The 16146-nt window shown below is 33.0% G+C and overlaps 1 protein-coding gene across 1 annotated transcript in view; it reads right to left on the bottom strand.

Moving 5' to 3' along the window:
• Nucleotides 1-12500: 12500 nt before the first annotated feature.
• Nucleotides 12501-16146, bottom strand: part of LOC145676130 (23 kDa integral membrane protein-like) — a 67659-nt gene continuing 64013 nt past the window's right edge. The window contains exon 5 of the mRNA XM_081747033.1: nucleotides 12501-12890. Coding sequence (XP_081603159.1) covers nucleotides 12822-12890 — 69 coding nt within the window. The 3' untranslated portion in view covers nucleotides 12501-12821. The remainder of the gene's footprint in view (nucleotides 12891-16146) is intronic.

Genomic DNA, 16146 nt, shown 5'->3' with positions numbered 1-16146 from the left:
AGTAAGCTTACCACGACCAAGTTTTCCTAGTTCTGGGGAACCTAAGAACTAAAATGGGTTTTTTCAAGAAGTACCTAAGATAATGGATGCATCAGAATTTGAAATAGTAAAGAGTATATCATAAACATATGTTTACTTTGGGTTAAAAGGGGCAGAAATAACCATTAAGTGTATGGAATCGAAGAAGACCAGGAAAAATATATATATACGAAATCTGTTTGATTTCGGAATGACCCATACAATAAAGGGATGTTGACAAGAACACCTATATAGGAATAACTTTCGAGAGCACTACCTTAAACTTAAAACAATGTACATAACATGACGTCCTAAAAAAGGAATTGAACCCGGAGGTCCTCTTCTCCATAGTGAAAATACCCTCAATAGCAATGAGAAAATTTTAATCGAAGGTGCATCTCCGTAAAGGAAGAGGAAAAAAAAAGTGGATTGTAAGATCCACATTGTTAATCCACGCAAGGGAAGGTGTCGAACCCGTGGATCGGGCAAATATGAGGAATATACAACTCTTTTGGAAAAGTGTACCATCCCATTAAACAAGGACATATAATGTCTTTCTAAGACTATCATCCTCGAAAAGGCTAGGGCCGATCAAAAATATGAACAAATGTATAAATTAAAAAAAAATCCTAAGCGATTGTTGAAGCAGACTAAGGATTTGTGTGATGATGTTAATGTTACTATTGAGCATCGAAATGGATGTACTATTAATGATGTGAAAAAATTTCAACAATACCTGACATCCCATGTACCAAATCATTGTCTTTGAAAAGAAACTTAATAGTCGTGAATTTTATGTGATATATCCAGAAATAAAGGGTGGTAAGCAAATATATTTACTGTACAAAAGATAATTACTACCAATTAATAACTAGTGTACGTAAACTTTTGGGAGCCGAAGGCTTTTGCGAATATTGTTTGCAAAAAGTACAATAAAAAAAATCTCCGATTTATTATTATTCAGCAATATGAAGCTTGTATAAAGTCTTCATTTATTCAGCAATATGAAACATCTTTCAATAGTTTATATTGGTTTTTTTACACGATTTTTTTAAAAAATTTGTATTGTGTTAATTAGTTTTCAACTCATTTACATAAATATTTGAAGAAATGTTTAGTATGATAGCACTGCACTGCACTACACAGTAACTATTTTTTTCTTAGATATTTACTTGAGTAAAATTTACTTGTAAGGTTCACAGAAAAAAATCATGGCAAATTGTGCCTTTTTACAGTTTGTACATGTAATATACCTACAGAAGAGTAACATTTTCATCCATACGTCTTCATATTTTTTCAATCACAAACACTATCACTATCACGTTGGTTTTTATTCCAGATTAAGAATTTCTTAAAATCTTTCTGCAAAAATATTTCTATCAGTTGATTAACAAATGTATCATTATGAATGGCATCATCATATATATGAAAAAACTGTTCTAATTTATTAAAAGTATTGTCGTGCATTTTTTGAAACGTATACCAAATTTCGTTTTGTGTGTCCATATCCATAATAACACTTAGTACTTTTGTTTTCAATATATTTTTATGTAACAGAATACAGTCATGGTTTATTGCGTCTTTCAATCCATGTGCACACCCACTGCAAAGAAACATACTTCTTCTTTTAGATTCCCACATTTGAAAAGCATTTATTAAGCACTGAATGGTTATGTGAATATTATCGCAGAAACAGACCAATACGTTTTCAGCATTAGACATTTTTCAGTTCGACAGAGTAAACGAATTATATAATAGTTCACAACGTAGTTGCTCTTACGACTTTCTATAAGAAATTTTTGTAAGTTCACACTGTAAGTGTTCTGAGCTTGTGTACCAAGCGAAATAATAAAAAAGATACAATCCAATAAATAAGTTGAATTTGCTACGCAAATGAACCACTAAAATAAAATAACACGAACGAACGAATAAAATAATCACACTGTAAGTGTTCGAGTAATTTATTACGAAATGATAAATTAATATGAAGTGATCAAACTAAAATAAAAAAACACTAGCCACAAATATCTTCATTGACCACCATACAAAGAAGAAGAAATCTTTTCATCGACTACAACCAGTACAAGAATATTCTTATGTCGCTTTCTTAACCGCGGTATTTATACTTTTCACCGTGGGATGTAATGACATGTTTGAATTAACCAATGAAAACAGGTTTGAACAAGTTTAAGGTAGACCTGAAACTCATAGTTCCCACCCCCTATTAGTTTTAGATACTATTCTTTTATTATCCAAATTAACTTGAATATTTCATCTTTGCATCAGTTTTACAAGCGACAAAGTCACCCAGACCGTTTACTGCGCGTGCTTGAATTTCTATATATTCACATTGAAAGCAATAATTAGAAATCACTATACCTGAACCCCAATAGCCCCTTTGTATTTACTTGTTTTTTAATTACCCTGTTGGATTCCAACGTATCGATAAATAATAATGCTTTTTAAATCCTTTTTTTTAAAATATACTTTTGGTTATTTTACATTTAAGACATGGTGGATTACTTCCTTTTGTGACAACTTTTAGCAACGAGTGGTGGTATCTTATCTACAGAATACTCAACACTTGAAAAAATTTATTACTGTTGTTATCATAAGACAATAATTATTGAACTTTCGCTAAATATGTTTACAGATAAAGTATTGCGTACAATAGGGAGAAACAAAATGCTATCAAAAACTCGCCAAATGTTAAGGATTCTTGTAGACAATCCATGTAGTAAGTTGTGAATATATGTTAAAACTGAAGCCTATATTATGTATTTGATCAGTGCTAAAAATTCCTGTGAATTTTCATTAGGCATGCTATATGTTAAAAGCATAGGAAAGAAAAAAACTAACACCAACTTTTGCAATGGCAAAGGAGAATAAACTGTTTCACAAACTTCTTCTTCTTATGTCTGAAGTTTCATGAAAGTAAAATTTATTTATTTGTACAAGTAATCACTGATTTATTTCCTATTTATTTGTATTCATTTTTCATGTCTATATGACATATATTCAAAGATCATTTACTTATTTAAACGGGTGTTTATATCAATGCGTTAGGTTATATATCTGTATTGTATTGAATTAGATTCAATCTCCCAACATGACCCTCCTCCTCTTTGCTAAACGGATAGCGTCCATGTTATCGGTGGTAACAAACCATAGTCATGTAGAAAATCATCATCATTTTATTTACACTTTTCTTCACGAACAATAACTTTGTAAGATTATATAAAATACCCATTACTGTTCAAAGGGGAGGTCAACTAAACTTAATCTAACAGCTTTTCCTATCATTTCATTTTAACCACTTGTTTTTTTTTTAAAAAAAAGCCAGTAGAAACAATTTTCAGTTCAAGTTCTTGAAAACAACCATCTTTTAGTATGTATTAATCTTACTTATTTGACACACAGTTGTTCATTAATTTTACTTATGTACTGTTCAAAACAGAAAAGATTTGTTCAAAGATTTGATAATAAATCTATAAGTACGTTAGCCATAGTTCACTATTGTTTTTTTATCGAGACCAAACTTTTATTCTTTCATAACAGGTCCCTCCCATGATTCACATTTAATTTTAACACTTTTGAAAATACAATTTCCTTGAGGATCCAATAAAATTATATGGATTACTATGCTGACAAAGTTTCAATGTTTAGTTTTTTCAGTGCTAGTTGGTTTCTACAGTTAGACTTTTCTTCATTAGGTATTCATTTATCAATATAGGATTATAATGGCTTAATGATAAAGCAGTCATTTTCACTACTTAGGATTCCTGGTTCGATTACCGTTTACATCAATTATTTCATTTCTCATAGCGGAGCCATAAGGGTTCAGTGGTAAGGCGTTCATTTTCACTGTTTAGGGTTTTTGGTTCGATTACCGCTTGCATCAATTATTTCAACATTTTTATGACAACATTAAGTTTGGATTTATTTCTTATAAATTGTGCTGAACAAACAACATGTTCTCCCACTTCTTTATTCCACCAATTTCATAACCTTTTCTAAAGTGATCCGACATAATCGTGGGACTCACAGATTTCATTTATTATTCAAAATAATTTCATAATTAAGCGTACACAGACACCATAGTAAGTAAGTAAGTAATTTTTTTATTTCTAAGGAACAATTTGCTATTTAATCTTTACATTTATTCAGAGTTCGATTCCATGCTGCACAACGTATCTAAACTGAACTGAACTAAAGTTCTTTTGTCTTTGGGGATTGCTATGGGTTAGTGGTCACCTTTAGTGCTTGGGGGTCGATCCTAGGATACTCCAATTATTTGAACATTTTATGACAAGTATTTGTGTTTCTCAGGGCCGCTTTTTTATAAAGTGTCTAAGAGACAACAAATCTTCATCACCTAAGTGTATGGGGCTCCATTTCATCCAAATAGATAATGGTATGCCAATTAACATATATGTCATTCTACACTGAAACCCTTTATCTATATTTACCTTAAATAGTTGGATATTATTCTGTTTTTGCACAAATTTTATATACAATACCGTGGTTCGGAAATCCACAGCTTCAAACCCAAAAGAAATACCTAGTTAATTATTCAAGGAATAAAAAAACTGATTTTATTGTATGTTCCCTGCTACCAACTACATTTTAGTGTTCACAGAAGAAAAAAGTATTCAAATTCTCTATCTTGTCTCCATAAAATAAGTTGCTCCGAGTAATTTATTAGGAGAGTATCTTTTATTCTCTTACATATTCTTCGAACATCTTATACATGTGAGTGAATAAAATAAATTCATTCAGTCATCTTAAACGGATTTAATCAAAAAGTAAAAATTCAGACTTTTCTTTCAGTATACTATCATTTAATAGCAACAACTAATTAGTAAACGAAAAATGTTGTTGTTTTAATTCTTATTTATGGACACCAGCAAATATCTCATTAAGCTTGTTTCACCCTACAACTATGTATTTTGGTTAAAAATAAAAGAAAAACTCAAGTACAATTTGATATTAAAGGAAATCAAATTAGTTATGATAGCATAATTAAAATCTTTTCAATTGAAACTGTTAACTAAATAGTGCAACGTACTGAAAAGCATAAAGATTTTTTCCTGGTTTTTTTAAAAAAATTCTAACAACAATTCTTATTCTGAAAATATCTTTTCTATGCTTCGAAACGTTACTGTTAATAAAAGGTATCTATAAGTTCAATATGACACGGAAAAAAAAAGTTAGACATTTTTATGACCTTTCTTAGGTAGGTTTTAAAAATTCAAAGGAAAGGAAACTCAAAATTTACCCATTCACCCAAAAACATGATTTATTTACATTATATTTACAACTATTTACAAAATTTTAGAGCCCCAAAATTACCTCCCCTCCCTCCCCTTCTTCTTCCTGATCCATCTCTTCTTCTTCTCCTGCATCCTTCTCTGCGTCTTGCTTTTCTTCTTCTTTTTCCCTCATCCGTCCCTCTAACTCCCACTGTAATCCTAATATCTCCTTCACCCGTTGTTTTTCCTCCATGTCATGTTTAAAAATTAAGCTTGCGAGGTCGAAATTTTCACAGGTTTTACATATGTGCCACCTTTCTCGCAGTGGATTTTTTGGGCACTCGTGTGAAAAATATGGCGTAAATTTAAATTTCTCTTTATCTTTTCTACGCTCTTCCATGTAAAAATCAAATGGCGTATATTCCTCAAAAATAATTTCGGCCATTGTCTTCTGCAAAATAAAGAAAAGTATTATTAGTACAACTTATTTTCACCAGAATAAAATCAATTATAATCAACAATAATAAAATTCTATTATTCTAATCACAAACTCAATTACATTGTTTAACTTGGACAACTTATGTATAATTTTAAAGGGGTTAACTTCACAAAGATTTGATCGCTATGTAAGAAGTTATGTTTGGTTTCCGGTGTGGATTTTATGGTTCCAATTAGTGCTAAAAAAATTTTTTCCAGGAGCAAAGTTTAAAGTTTTGTTTGTGTTTAATTTTCAGTTTTTGTTCTGAAAAAACCTATAAGAAAAATAACACACTTAAATCAAGTCTAGTGTTCCTGTGTAGCCTAACATAGTGATTAATGCTAATAATCACGCTATTGGTACAAACTGTCCCGGATTTAATTTCCGGTGGTGGTAAAATACTAGTTTCATATAGCCATGCTACTGAACAAAACAGTAAACTTAAAATCAATTCATTTTATGTAGGTACACGTCTCATATAGTCATGCTACTGAACGGGATAGCAACTTAAAATCAATTCACTTTATGTAGTTACACGTCTCATATACCCATACTACTGAACGGGATAGCAACTTAAAATCAATTCACTTTATGTAGGTACACGTCTCATAAACCCATGCTACTGAACGAAACAACAACAAACTCAAAATCAATTTAACTTAGGCAATAGCATACGTCTCGAAGTTTCCAATAATTGTTAGTTAGTTAATAGGTTCATGTTTCATATACCAATGCTGCTGAACGCCTTGATTAACTGAAATTAAGCTACTATTATTAAATCTTACAGTATGTTCTTATATTTTAATAAACGCTGCTAACAAACACAAATTCAATTTCCGGTTGTATCCTAAAAGTTTCACGTTAAGGATGGTGCATTTTGTTAAAATGAATCACAATTTAATTTCCAATGGTTCGACATGTTCTAACCCCTTAATGCTTTTGCCTTTGGTGCAAACAAAACCATGGTACCGTATTCACTAAAGTTATCATCATCTTTACTGCAAACATATTTCCGTTCTCAAGTACAAATTTCGCATGTCATAATTTTTTAATGTTATTGCCTTTTGTGCTAAGACGTACAATTTTAATTCCCGTGCATGTTTACCCGCATAAACAAAGTCATCTTAACATTAAAATGCTGATTTAATTTCCGCGTAAACCTAACACTGAGGTACGAGTTTAAATCCCGGGCAAGCCTACGCGCTTAACATTAAAATGCGGATTTAATTTCCGCGTAAACCTAACACTGAGGTACGAGTTTAAATCCCGGGCAAGCCTACGCGCTTAAAAACAAAGTCATCTTAACAGTGGCGTGCGAGTTTAATTTCCGCGTAAACCTACCAATAGTGCGTGGGTTCAAATTCCGAGCGGGCCTACACGTATAAGCAAAGTCACCTTAACAGCGGCATACGGGTTCAAATCCCAGGTGCGCTTACGCGTATAAACAAACCACTCTTAAATGCCCTACAACAACGCTGCAAAGGGTCGGAAATTAATTTTAATAATAAGTATTATATTTAATCTCGGGTTTTATTCAATGTTACTCCAATCCAGTTAACTATAAAATATTCTCCCACATTCAAATGTATTCTGCAATATTTAAATATATCTTTCACGCCATTTCCCTCAAAATTTGACGGACTAAACAAATTAAGTTATTTTTTTTCACTGTATATAAATCAAATTTCCACCCGGACAAACTCAAACAAAGTGATTATTAAAAATAAAATACGTTCGCTTCATATAAGCATTGTCTCTAGTTCAAACCTTGAATCGGTCATAAATGAACAAACGAAATGTATATCAGTTTTCTTATGCATCTCTATATCAATTTTAAACTTATAAATATTCTTTCAACAAGAAACAAAAATAAGATTATGTATGTGTTTTCAATAACCATATTAAAACAATAAAATTACATTTCTTCTTCTATACTTATTTTTTTTCTTTCTTTCATCGAATAATCCCGTACTAATTATTATATAATTCTCTTCAATCATTTGTTTTCATTACTTTAATACAAATCAACTATAATAGAAAATTGTGGTTCTATGCCATCTGTCGGAGAACTTTTAAATTAACTTTAGTTTAGTTTAACCCGTGCATCGTGTTGACGTATTTATTATTAGTCCTGAATATATATTTATATTTTAAAGGTAGAGTATGATATATATATTTCTTTTTAGCCATTAAATACTACTAATAGCATTAAATAAGTACCCTTCTCGCAGTTGTGTTCTGTTAATAAAACATAATTTGTGAGGGCATAATTGATTCTTCTATCAGTAAACCACCAAACGTTCATTATATTACAAATCCCTAAGGGGGACCCACCAACACATATGACCCTTCAGTTGAACATAATTATCATCATTATGTTATTACCTATTCAGAAAAACCCGTAATTGTAAGAACTAACTAACTAATGGGGAACTTTAACACATGTCAATGTATATGGTAAAAACACATAATTCTCTTTTTTGCTATAATATAATACTGCTAAAATCTCGAGTCGCCTATAACTAATGGGCCCCGCCAATTATAGCTACGTAATTTTCCTTTTGCTATAATGTAATATACTGTTAAAATCTAAGTAAGCCTGGGGGCCGCGGTGGCTCGGTGGTAAAGCGTTCACCTTTGGTGTTTGGGGATCCCGGGTTCACACCAAATATTTCAACATTTTCATGACAAACATTGTTTGGATTTATTTTTTATAAATTGTGGTGGACAAATATCGTACATATGAAAATTTCTCGGGGTTCTCCCGTTTCCTCCCACTTCCTATATACTTTTAAGAGCTTATTTTAGCTCCCATATTTAGTTCAAACACCTTATTTTTAACAACGAGTTTGCACAGCAAACGATTTATTTTGCAAGTTCGCAATTTTTAAAATATTTTCGAAATTATTTGTAGGTTCACACTATAAGTGTTCGAGTAATTCATTACGAGAGGTTAAATTAATAGAAATCGATCCGTAAAATAAGTTGCTCCGACTAAATTTATTAGGAGAATATCTTTTTATTCTCTCACATATTGTTCGAACATCTTATTTTTAACAAATAAAATAATCATCGTCTCCTTTAGCCTAGCCGGCATAACCGTGGGACTCAAAAATTTCTAAGTAATCCTGTGACTGGGACCCGCCAGTTATACTGCAAATAGGACTACATAATTTCCTTGTAATACAATACTGTTTAAATCTAGAGGAACCCATAACTAAGGGGGGAAGGGCCCCCGTTACTTGTAAAAATATACTACAAATAGTCGTACATAATTCTCTTTTTGCTATAAGATAATACTGCTAAAATCTAGGATCGTCTATAACTAATGGACCCCGCCAGTTATAGCTACGTAATTTTCCTTTTGCTTCGCGGATATACAACAGGTTTTCAAGTCAAAAAACAGTGTTCAATAACCAATGTATTTAGGGGGTTCCGTAAAATTTTCTTTCTTGACATTAAAGCTATTGTTTGCGCTATGTGGATACCACCTACGCAAATAACTAACATTCAGTAATATTTACTATTAAAACACAATAATGTTGGGGAAAAGCGCTCCCCCCAAGACTAAAACATTTCTTTCTGCAAATACTAGTCTTAGTTCAAACATTTGCGTTCCTAAAAAGATTATCAGTTGTGTTACCAAAGCGTAGTAGTATGTCATCTATTGGCAAATGAGCTTACTTAAACAGTTCAAGTCCCATCTGTACAACGTACATATATATATATATATTAGGTATAACTGATTTAAAGTGATCGGTATAACAGTTAAAAAATCGTAACAAATGAATCAAACATATTGTAATTAAGCATCCTATAATTAAGCAAATAAAACTCTACAAGTAAATGGTCCGTCTTTTATTTGTAGGTTCACACTACAAGTGTTCTGAGCTTGTACACCAAGCGATCCGTAAAATAATCACACTGCAAGTGTTCTGAGCTTGCTTCGCAAACGACCCAATAAAATATTTTAAAACGAAAGAATAAATAATCGCAGCGTAGCTGCTATTAGCTTGTGTACCAAGCAATCGGTAAAAAATAAAAAAATTTTTGTAAGTTTCGCAGCGTAGCTGCTCTGAGCTTGTGTACCAAGCATGAAAAATGCAAATAAGAAGCGAAATAATGAAATAATAATAATAATAATAATAATAATAATAATAATAATAATAACTTTAGTAATCGAAAATCGCAATTACATTTCAAGCGTTTTCAGTGTATCGCAAAGCTTATCCTCTTGCATGATTACAAAAAATGGTCGTAGGTTTATTTTCCGGATAATGTTTCTCAGAAGCAACTCGTGTACTTTTTCAATAATTATTCAAAAAAAAACTCATTATTATAATTAAGTGAATAATACATGGCATTTAAAAAGTTCTCACCTTAAAAAATCAGAGTTCGTTCTGTTAAATCACTCACAAAAAAGTTCAACACACAAAAGATCAACACACACACACACACTATGAAATGGTGTAAAAACAATAATAACAAACTTTATTTCAATACTATATATATATATATAAGGATTTCATTATGTCCCTCCCCCAAGCATCATGTTTTCAACCCGATTTCATTAATTATAAATAAATAAATAAGGTCATCATATCCGCTAACATCGTTTATTCAGTGTTACGGTAAGACATCTAAAATTTCTTATTTTCAAGTTCGTCAACCGCTGGAGAAATCTCATTCAGACAGGGTATCGACATTCAGGACAGGCTATATACGGTTTTCATCTAATTAAGGAAAAATGCTTACATGTTCATCAGATATTAGATATTCTGCCAAAAATCAGATATTGCCACAAAAATACATCTTCTAAAGGGGGAAGAAACATAAAATTTCTATCTGTCTTCTTCATCACTGCCGATAAGTATCGTAGTGACAATCATCGTTAATGGAAAAATATTTCAGTATGTCATCAGTCAAAGTTCCAACAAACAAGGGGAAAGTGTCTAAGGTTATTCCAGTACAAGCGGAAATAAAATTAGAAAGTCCATTGACACTCTATACATGCGTGTCACAAGTCATAGTTCTATCGGAAGCAAGGAGAAAGCGTGTAAGGCATTGACCCGGAAGTAATGACATTCTAAGCTAGTCTTCTGTAAGAGACGGAACAACAATCATTCGCTCCGTATTTCAAACTTGGCTGTAAACACGGAGTTAACTATAAGGAATAAAAAACGATGAATATTAAATAAATAAATAACCCATTCAAAAATCACACATCGTATTTTCCATATGTTTTTTTTTTCTCGCCAATTTACATGTGAGAATTGCAATAATTCTCAGTACAATACAGCGTTCACCTCTGGTGCTAAGGGCCACGGGTTCAATTCCAATACAATGCAACGTTCACCAATAATGTTAAGGGTCCCGGGTTTAATCCCCGTACAATGCAACGTTCACCTCTGGTGCTAAGGACCACTGGTTCAATTCCAGTACAATGCACCGTTCACCAATAATGTTAAGGGTAGCAGGTTCATTTTCAGTACAATACAACAATCACCTCTGGTGCTTGGGGGTCCCAAGTTCATTTTCAGTACAATGCAGCGTTCATCACTAGTGTTAAGGGTTCCGGGTTTAATCCCCGTACAATGCACCATTCACCTCTGGTGCTAAGGTTACCAGGGTCATTTTCAGTACAATGCAGCGTTCATCTCTGGTGCTTGGGGGTTCCAGGCTCATTCTCAATACAATGCATTGTTCACCTCTGTTGCTAAGGACCAGGGGTTCAATTCCAGTACAATACAGCATTCATCTCTGGTGCTAAGGGCCCCAGGTTCGATCCCAGTGCGTATCACACATTATAAGTGTTCTCACCTTCTAATAAAAATGGTTTCCACCAATAAAAATAGAAATCGATCCATAAAATATATTAGGAAAATATCTTTTTATTCTCTCTCACATATTGCTCGTGTAATCTTTTATTCTCTCTCACATATTGTTCGTGTAATCTTTTATTCTCTCTCACATATTGTTCGTGTAATCTTTTATTCTCTCTCACATATTGTTCGTGTAATCTTTTATTCTCTCTCACATATTGTTCGAAACAAGTTTCTCTTTTGAATTTGCTAAGCAAATGAACCAATAAAAATATGGATTTAATTCAAATCAAACCAATTCAAATTTCCATTATTATTTTTAAAAATAACCAGTATAGAGTCTCTAGAGACACACATACACACTCGAAAAAGAGGACACGACCTTTACAACAATACAGACATGTCATCACAACTAAAAAAAAGAAATATAACAACTTTCCAATACACGTAAGCAGGTCATCAAACCCTAATGACCTACCAAAACCTCTGACAACGGCCTAATGACCTAACAGTACAACTAGTAACATCCATTAAGGCGGTATCGTTTGATGTGTAGGACTTTGTCTGCAACTACTACGGATATGGTATCATATGATGCTGCATATTTATTGGGAAAATAATCCGATTTTTTTTTCCACGAAGAAGAGTGCGAACTGAACGAAAATAAAAACAAGTGCTTGCAAATATTATTTTTATTTACCTTCAGTTCGCACTCTTCTTCGTGAAAAAAAAATCGGATTATTTTCCCGGTAAATATGTGGTATCATCTGATGCCATATCCGTGAAGAGGATAAACATGTATAGACATGATTATAATGAGTAAGTTTAGGTTAATTTTAACAAATATAAACAACGGAAGTTGAATTTTCTGTTTCGTCAGCATGTCCTAGAAAGGAAAAAAATAGGGAGTTAAATAAATAAATAAATAAATTTATTTTATGCTATCACAATTTTATTAAGGACGTAATAAATGTATTGTACATGTCATAAATAGATGCACTTTTGTATCGATTCACAACTTTTGGTGACGCAGTTATTTACATAAACATACAATAAAATCTCTTATAAGTTGATCTTAGCGTGGTTACCTATTAATTTGGCTTCTGTCCAATTGAACAATGTGTTACAAATATTTGGCACGTTGGTCATTTTTACGTAGAATAAACGTGGCTAATCTAACCAAGTTTCATCCTGTGTAGATATCTGTTTCGATGTAATTTCTGGTTAGTGTACAGAGTGCATAGCTTTTGTTTATACGTGCCCTCTTTTCTCATATTTTATTCTTGAAGCTAGCATGCAGGACAGGAATAATCCAATTAACTGTAAAGAGAAATAAATAAATAATTCCAACAGTATTATTAGCGAACAAAGAAAATATCAAAAAATAAGATATACACCAATTTATAGATCTCTAGGAGCTAAACAAAATAATATGAATGAATGTAAATTCTCATGAGTAGTTTTTGAGAAAACCGAGAAAAACAAATGTTTTTGTAAACCTAAAAAAATGATGTTGTACAATATCCACACTACCTTTCACTTCATAAGGAAACTCATATTTAAGTACACACTATATTTTATGAGGAAACTCATACTGAATACATCCTACATTTTATCAAGAAACTCATACTGAAGTACGTGCTATCTTTTACGAGGAAACATATTGAGGTACACGCTACTTTTTACGGGGAAACTCATACTGAAGTACACCCTATCTTTTACGAGGAAACTCATATTGAATATATACTACATTTTACGAGGAAACTCACACTGAAGTACACGCTATCTCTTACGAGGAAACTCATATTAAAGTATACTACCTTTTACGAGGAAACTCATACTGAAGTACACGCTACCTTTTAGGATTAAACTCAAACTGAAGTACACGCTACCTTTTACGAGGAAACTCATATTGAAGTACACGCTACTTTTTACGGGGAAACTCATACTGAAGTACACGCTATCTTTTACGAGGAAACTCATATTGAATATATACTACATTTTACGAGGAAACTCACACTGAAGTACACGCTATGTCTTACGAGGAAACTCATATTAAAGTATACTACCTTTTACGAGGAAACTCACACTGAAGTACACACTACCTTTTGCGACGAAACTGATACTGAATATAGAGTACATTTTATGAGGAAACTCACACTGAAGTACACCTACCTTTTACGAGGAAACTCATATTGAAGTACACTACCTTTTAGGATTAAACTCAAACTGAAGTACACGTTACCTTTTAGGATTAAACTCAAACTGAAGTACACGCTATCTTTTACGAGGAAACTCATACTGAAGTACACGCTACCTTTTACGAGGAAACTCACATTGAAGTACACGCTACTTTTTACGGGAAAACTCATACTGAAGTACACGCTACCCTTTAGGATTAAACTCAAACTGAAGTACACGCTACATTTTACGAGGAAACTCATACTGAAGTACACGCTACCTTTTTACGAGGATACTCATATTGAAGTACACGCTACTTTTGACGGGGAATCTCATATTGAATTGCACCCTCATCAAGCATTTGAAATTGATACTAGCAAGAGAACACTTTATAGTATGGTTGATGAGATATAACCCAATATTACCATCAACTCTTAGGCTAGTTTTAGACGGAAGCATTTATCATAGCATTTCTCGTAGCAAAAATTACATCATCGATATTCTACCGTGTAAAGTAGCAAATGCTGTAGCATTTCCTATGCCATGGCATATCCTATGGCATTTCTTTTCGATAGAACCTGCTCTATTTCATAGCATTTTCCCCAGCATTTCTGGTCCGATTGCAACGCCATTGTGTGTTAAAAGGAGCGAAAGGTTTCGTGATAAATATCCAGACTCTTTGTTTTGTGCGGGAAATTGAATTGTAGTAAAAAAAAAAGTTGGAGTAGGGATGCTATTATTATGCTGATTGAAAAATATGAGAAGCATACTTATTTGTACAAAGTTAAAAGTCCTTTGTAACATAATAAGCATATGCGACAAAGGACTTTAGAAGAAATAGCGACTGAAATCTCTGTTTTAGTTTCGCAGCCATAATTGCGCTCTTCTCCAGTGATTTGTTTGCTACGTTACGACAAGATGCTTATCAAAATGCTACCGTGTAAAAGCACCATATACTTTTGATGCCATAGAATATTATAGGAGATCGGCAACACATCTGCTACGAGAAATGCTGCGATAAATGCTTCCGTCTAAAACTAGCCTTATATTTTAATTATTGTTTAGCTGTAAATGCTGTTCAATCGATAGATAACATCAACGAAAACAAAATCACATATTTAAATACGAATTGTCATTTGTACTCTTTGAGGAAAAGTAATTTGTATGAGCTGAAAAGTATATCATCCTTTGCCAATAATAATTGATAGGCTAGTGTTTACTCTGCTAGAACAGATTGCTTATAAGGGGTATAACATATGTAAGTCGTATATAACAAAAATACGTGGTTAATTAGCAGATTGTATAGATTGTTTCTTGTTTTCTACTAACGGTGAAATACATACTTCCAACAGTGATACACATACTCTAAACGGTGACACAATACTCCTACACTGAGAAAAATGATTGGGTTGAAACGTGACCACGCGGTGTGGTTAAAAAGATTTAAACCAAATTGGGTTGTTTGGGAACGATGGTTGGTCACTTGCAACCCAATTGCATTAACTGTTGGATCAACAAAATGACTATATGTCACTGGAGAGTATTTCAAACCAACACTTGGGTCATACCTGGTTAACGAAAAGTGTCATGATGCGTGAAACACATAGTCTAAAGGAAGCTGATTAACATGGACAATTAAGTAGGCTACTACAAAAATTACAACACATGTTTGTTATTTACTGTCTATTCAGTCGAAATTATACAGAGTTATATCTTGACAGAGCACGATTACAGTAGCAACGTTAGCTCCGGTCCAAGCGAAAGGCTACAGAGGTAGAAAATAGCGCCAAAAAGAAAAAAAATCATTGTATCGAAACCACAATGCATGAATAGCAGTGCTGTAAACTTTTTTCGCCTTGTCTGTTATTCTTATGTCCTAGCATATAAGAATAATAGATGACGCCACTGTTACTCATGTAACTGTTGTCAGACTATTTATAAGTTTGAAAAACAATTATTTTGGCCAATTATAGGAGACATACAACATTATTTGTTGCTTCGAACAAATGCCAAATATATTGCGCAAAGCTTTGAAATAACTACTTACTGGCTGTGAGAAATAAAAATATTCACAGCCAGTAAGTAATTATTTCTGATATGCTCGGAACACGATATATCCTTGGTACATATCCATCTTCATATCAGCTGTGACGTACCACACGTCAAACAGCTGTTTTTTGGTAAATACCTTGCTCCTCCGAATTGTTCGGGTTTCCTGCCTTCATAGCGAGAAAGAATCGACGCAACGTAGACGGGCCTGAGCTAGGACAACGATTACGCTGCTAGCTTTCTGTATTGCTGTGTTTGGCCACCTAAGCACCTATCCAAACGGGCTGCTTTCTACCTATTACCTTTACCTAGTCGGCTGTACACAAGAGCGTGAGGGTTGCTATGC

This window comes from Thermobia domestica, chromosome 18 (assembly GCF_964235325.1).
Source record: "Thermobia domestica chromosome 18, izTheDome1.hap1.1, whole genome shotgun sequence".
Classification (NCBI taxonomy): Eukaryota; Metazoa; Arthropoda; class Insecta; order Zygentoma; family Lepismatidae; genus Thermobia; species Thermobia domestica.
Note: the sequence above shows the minus strand (reverse complement) of the source record. Positions and strands in the feature narration are given on the sequence as shown.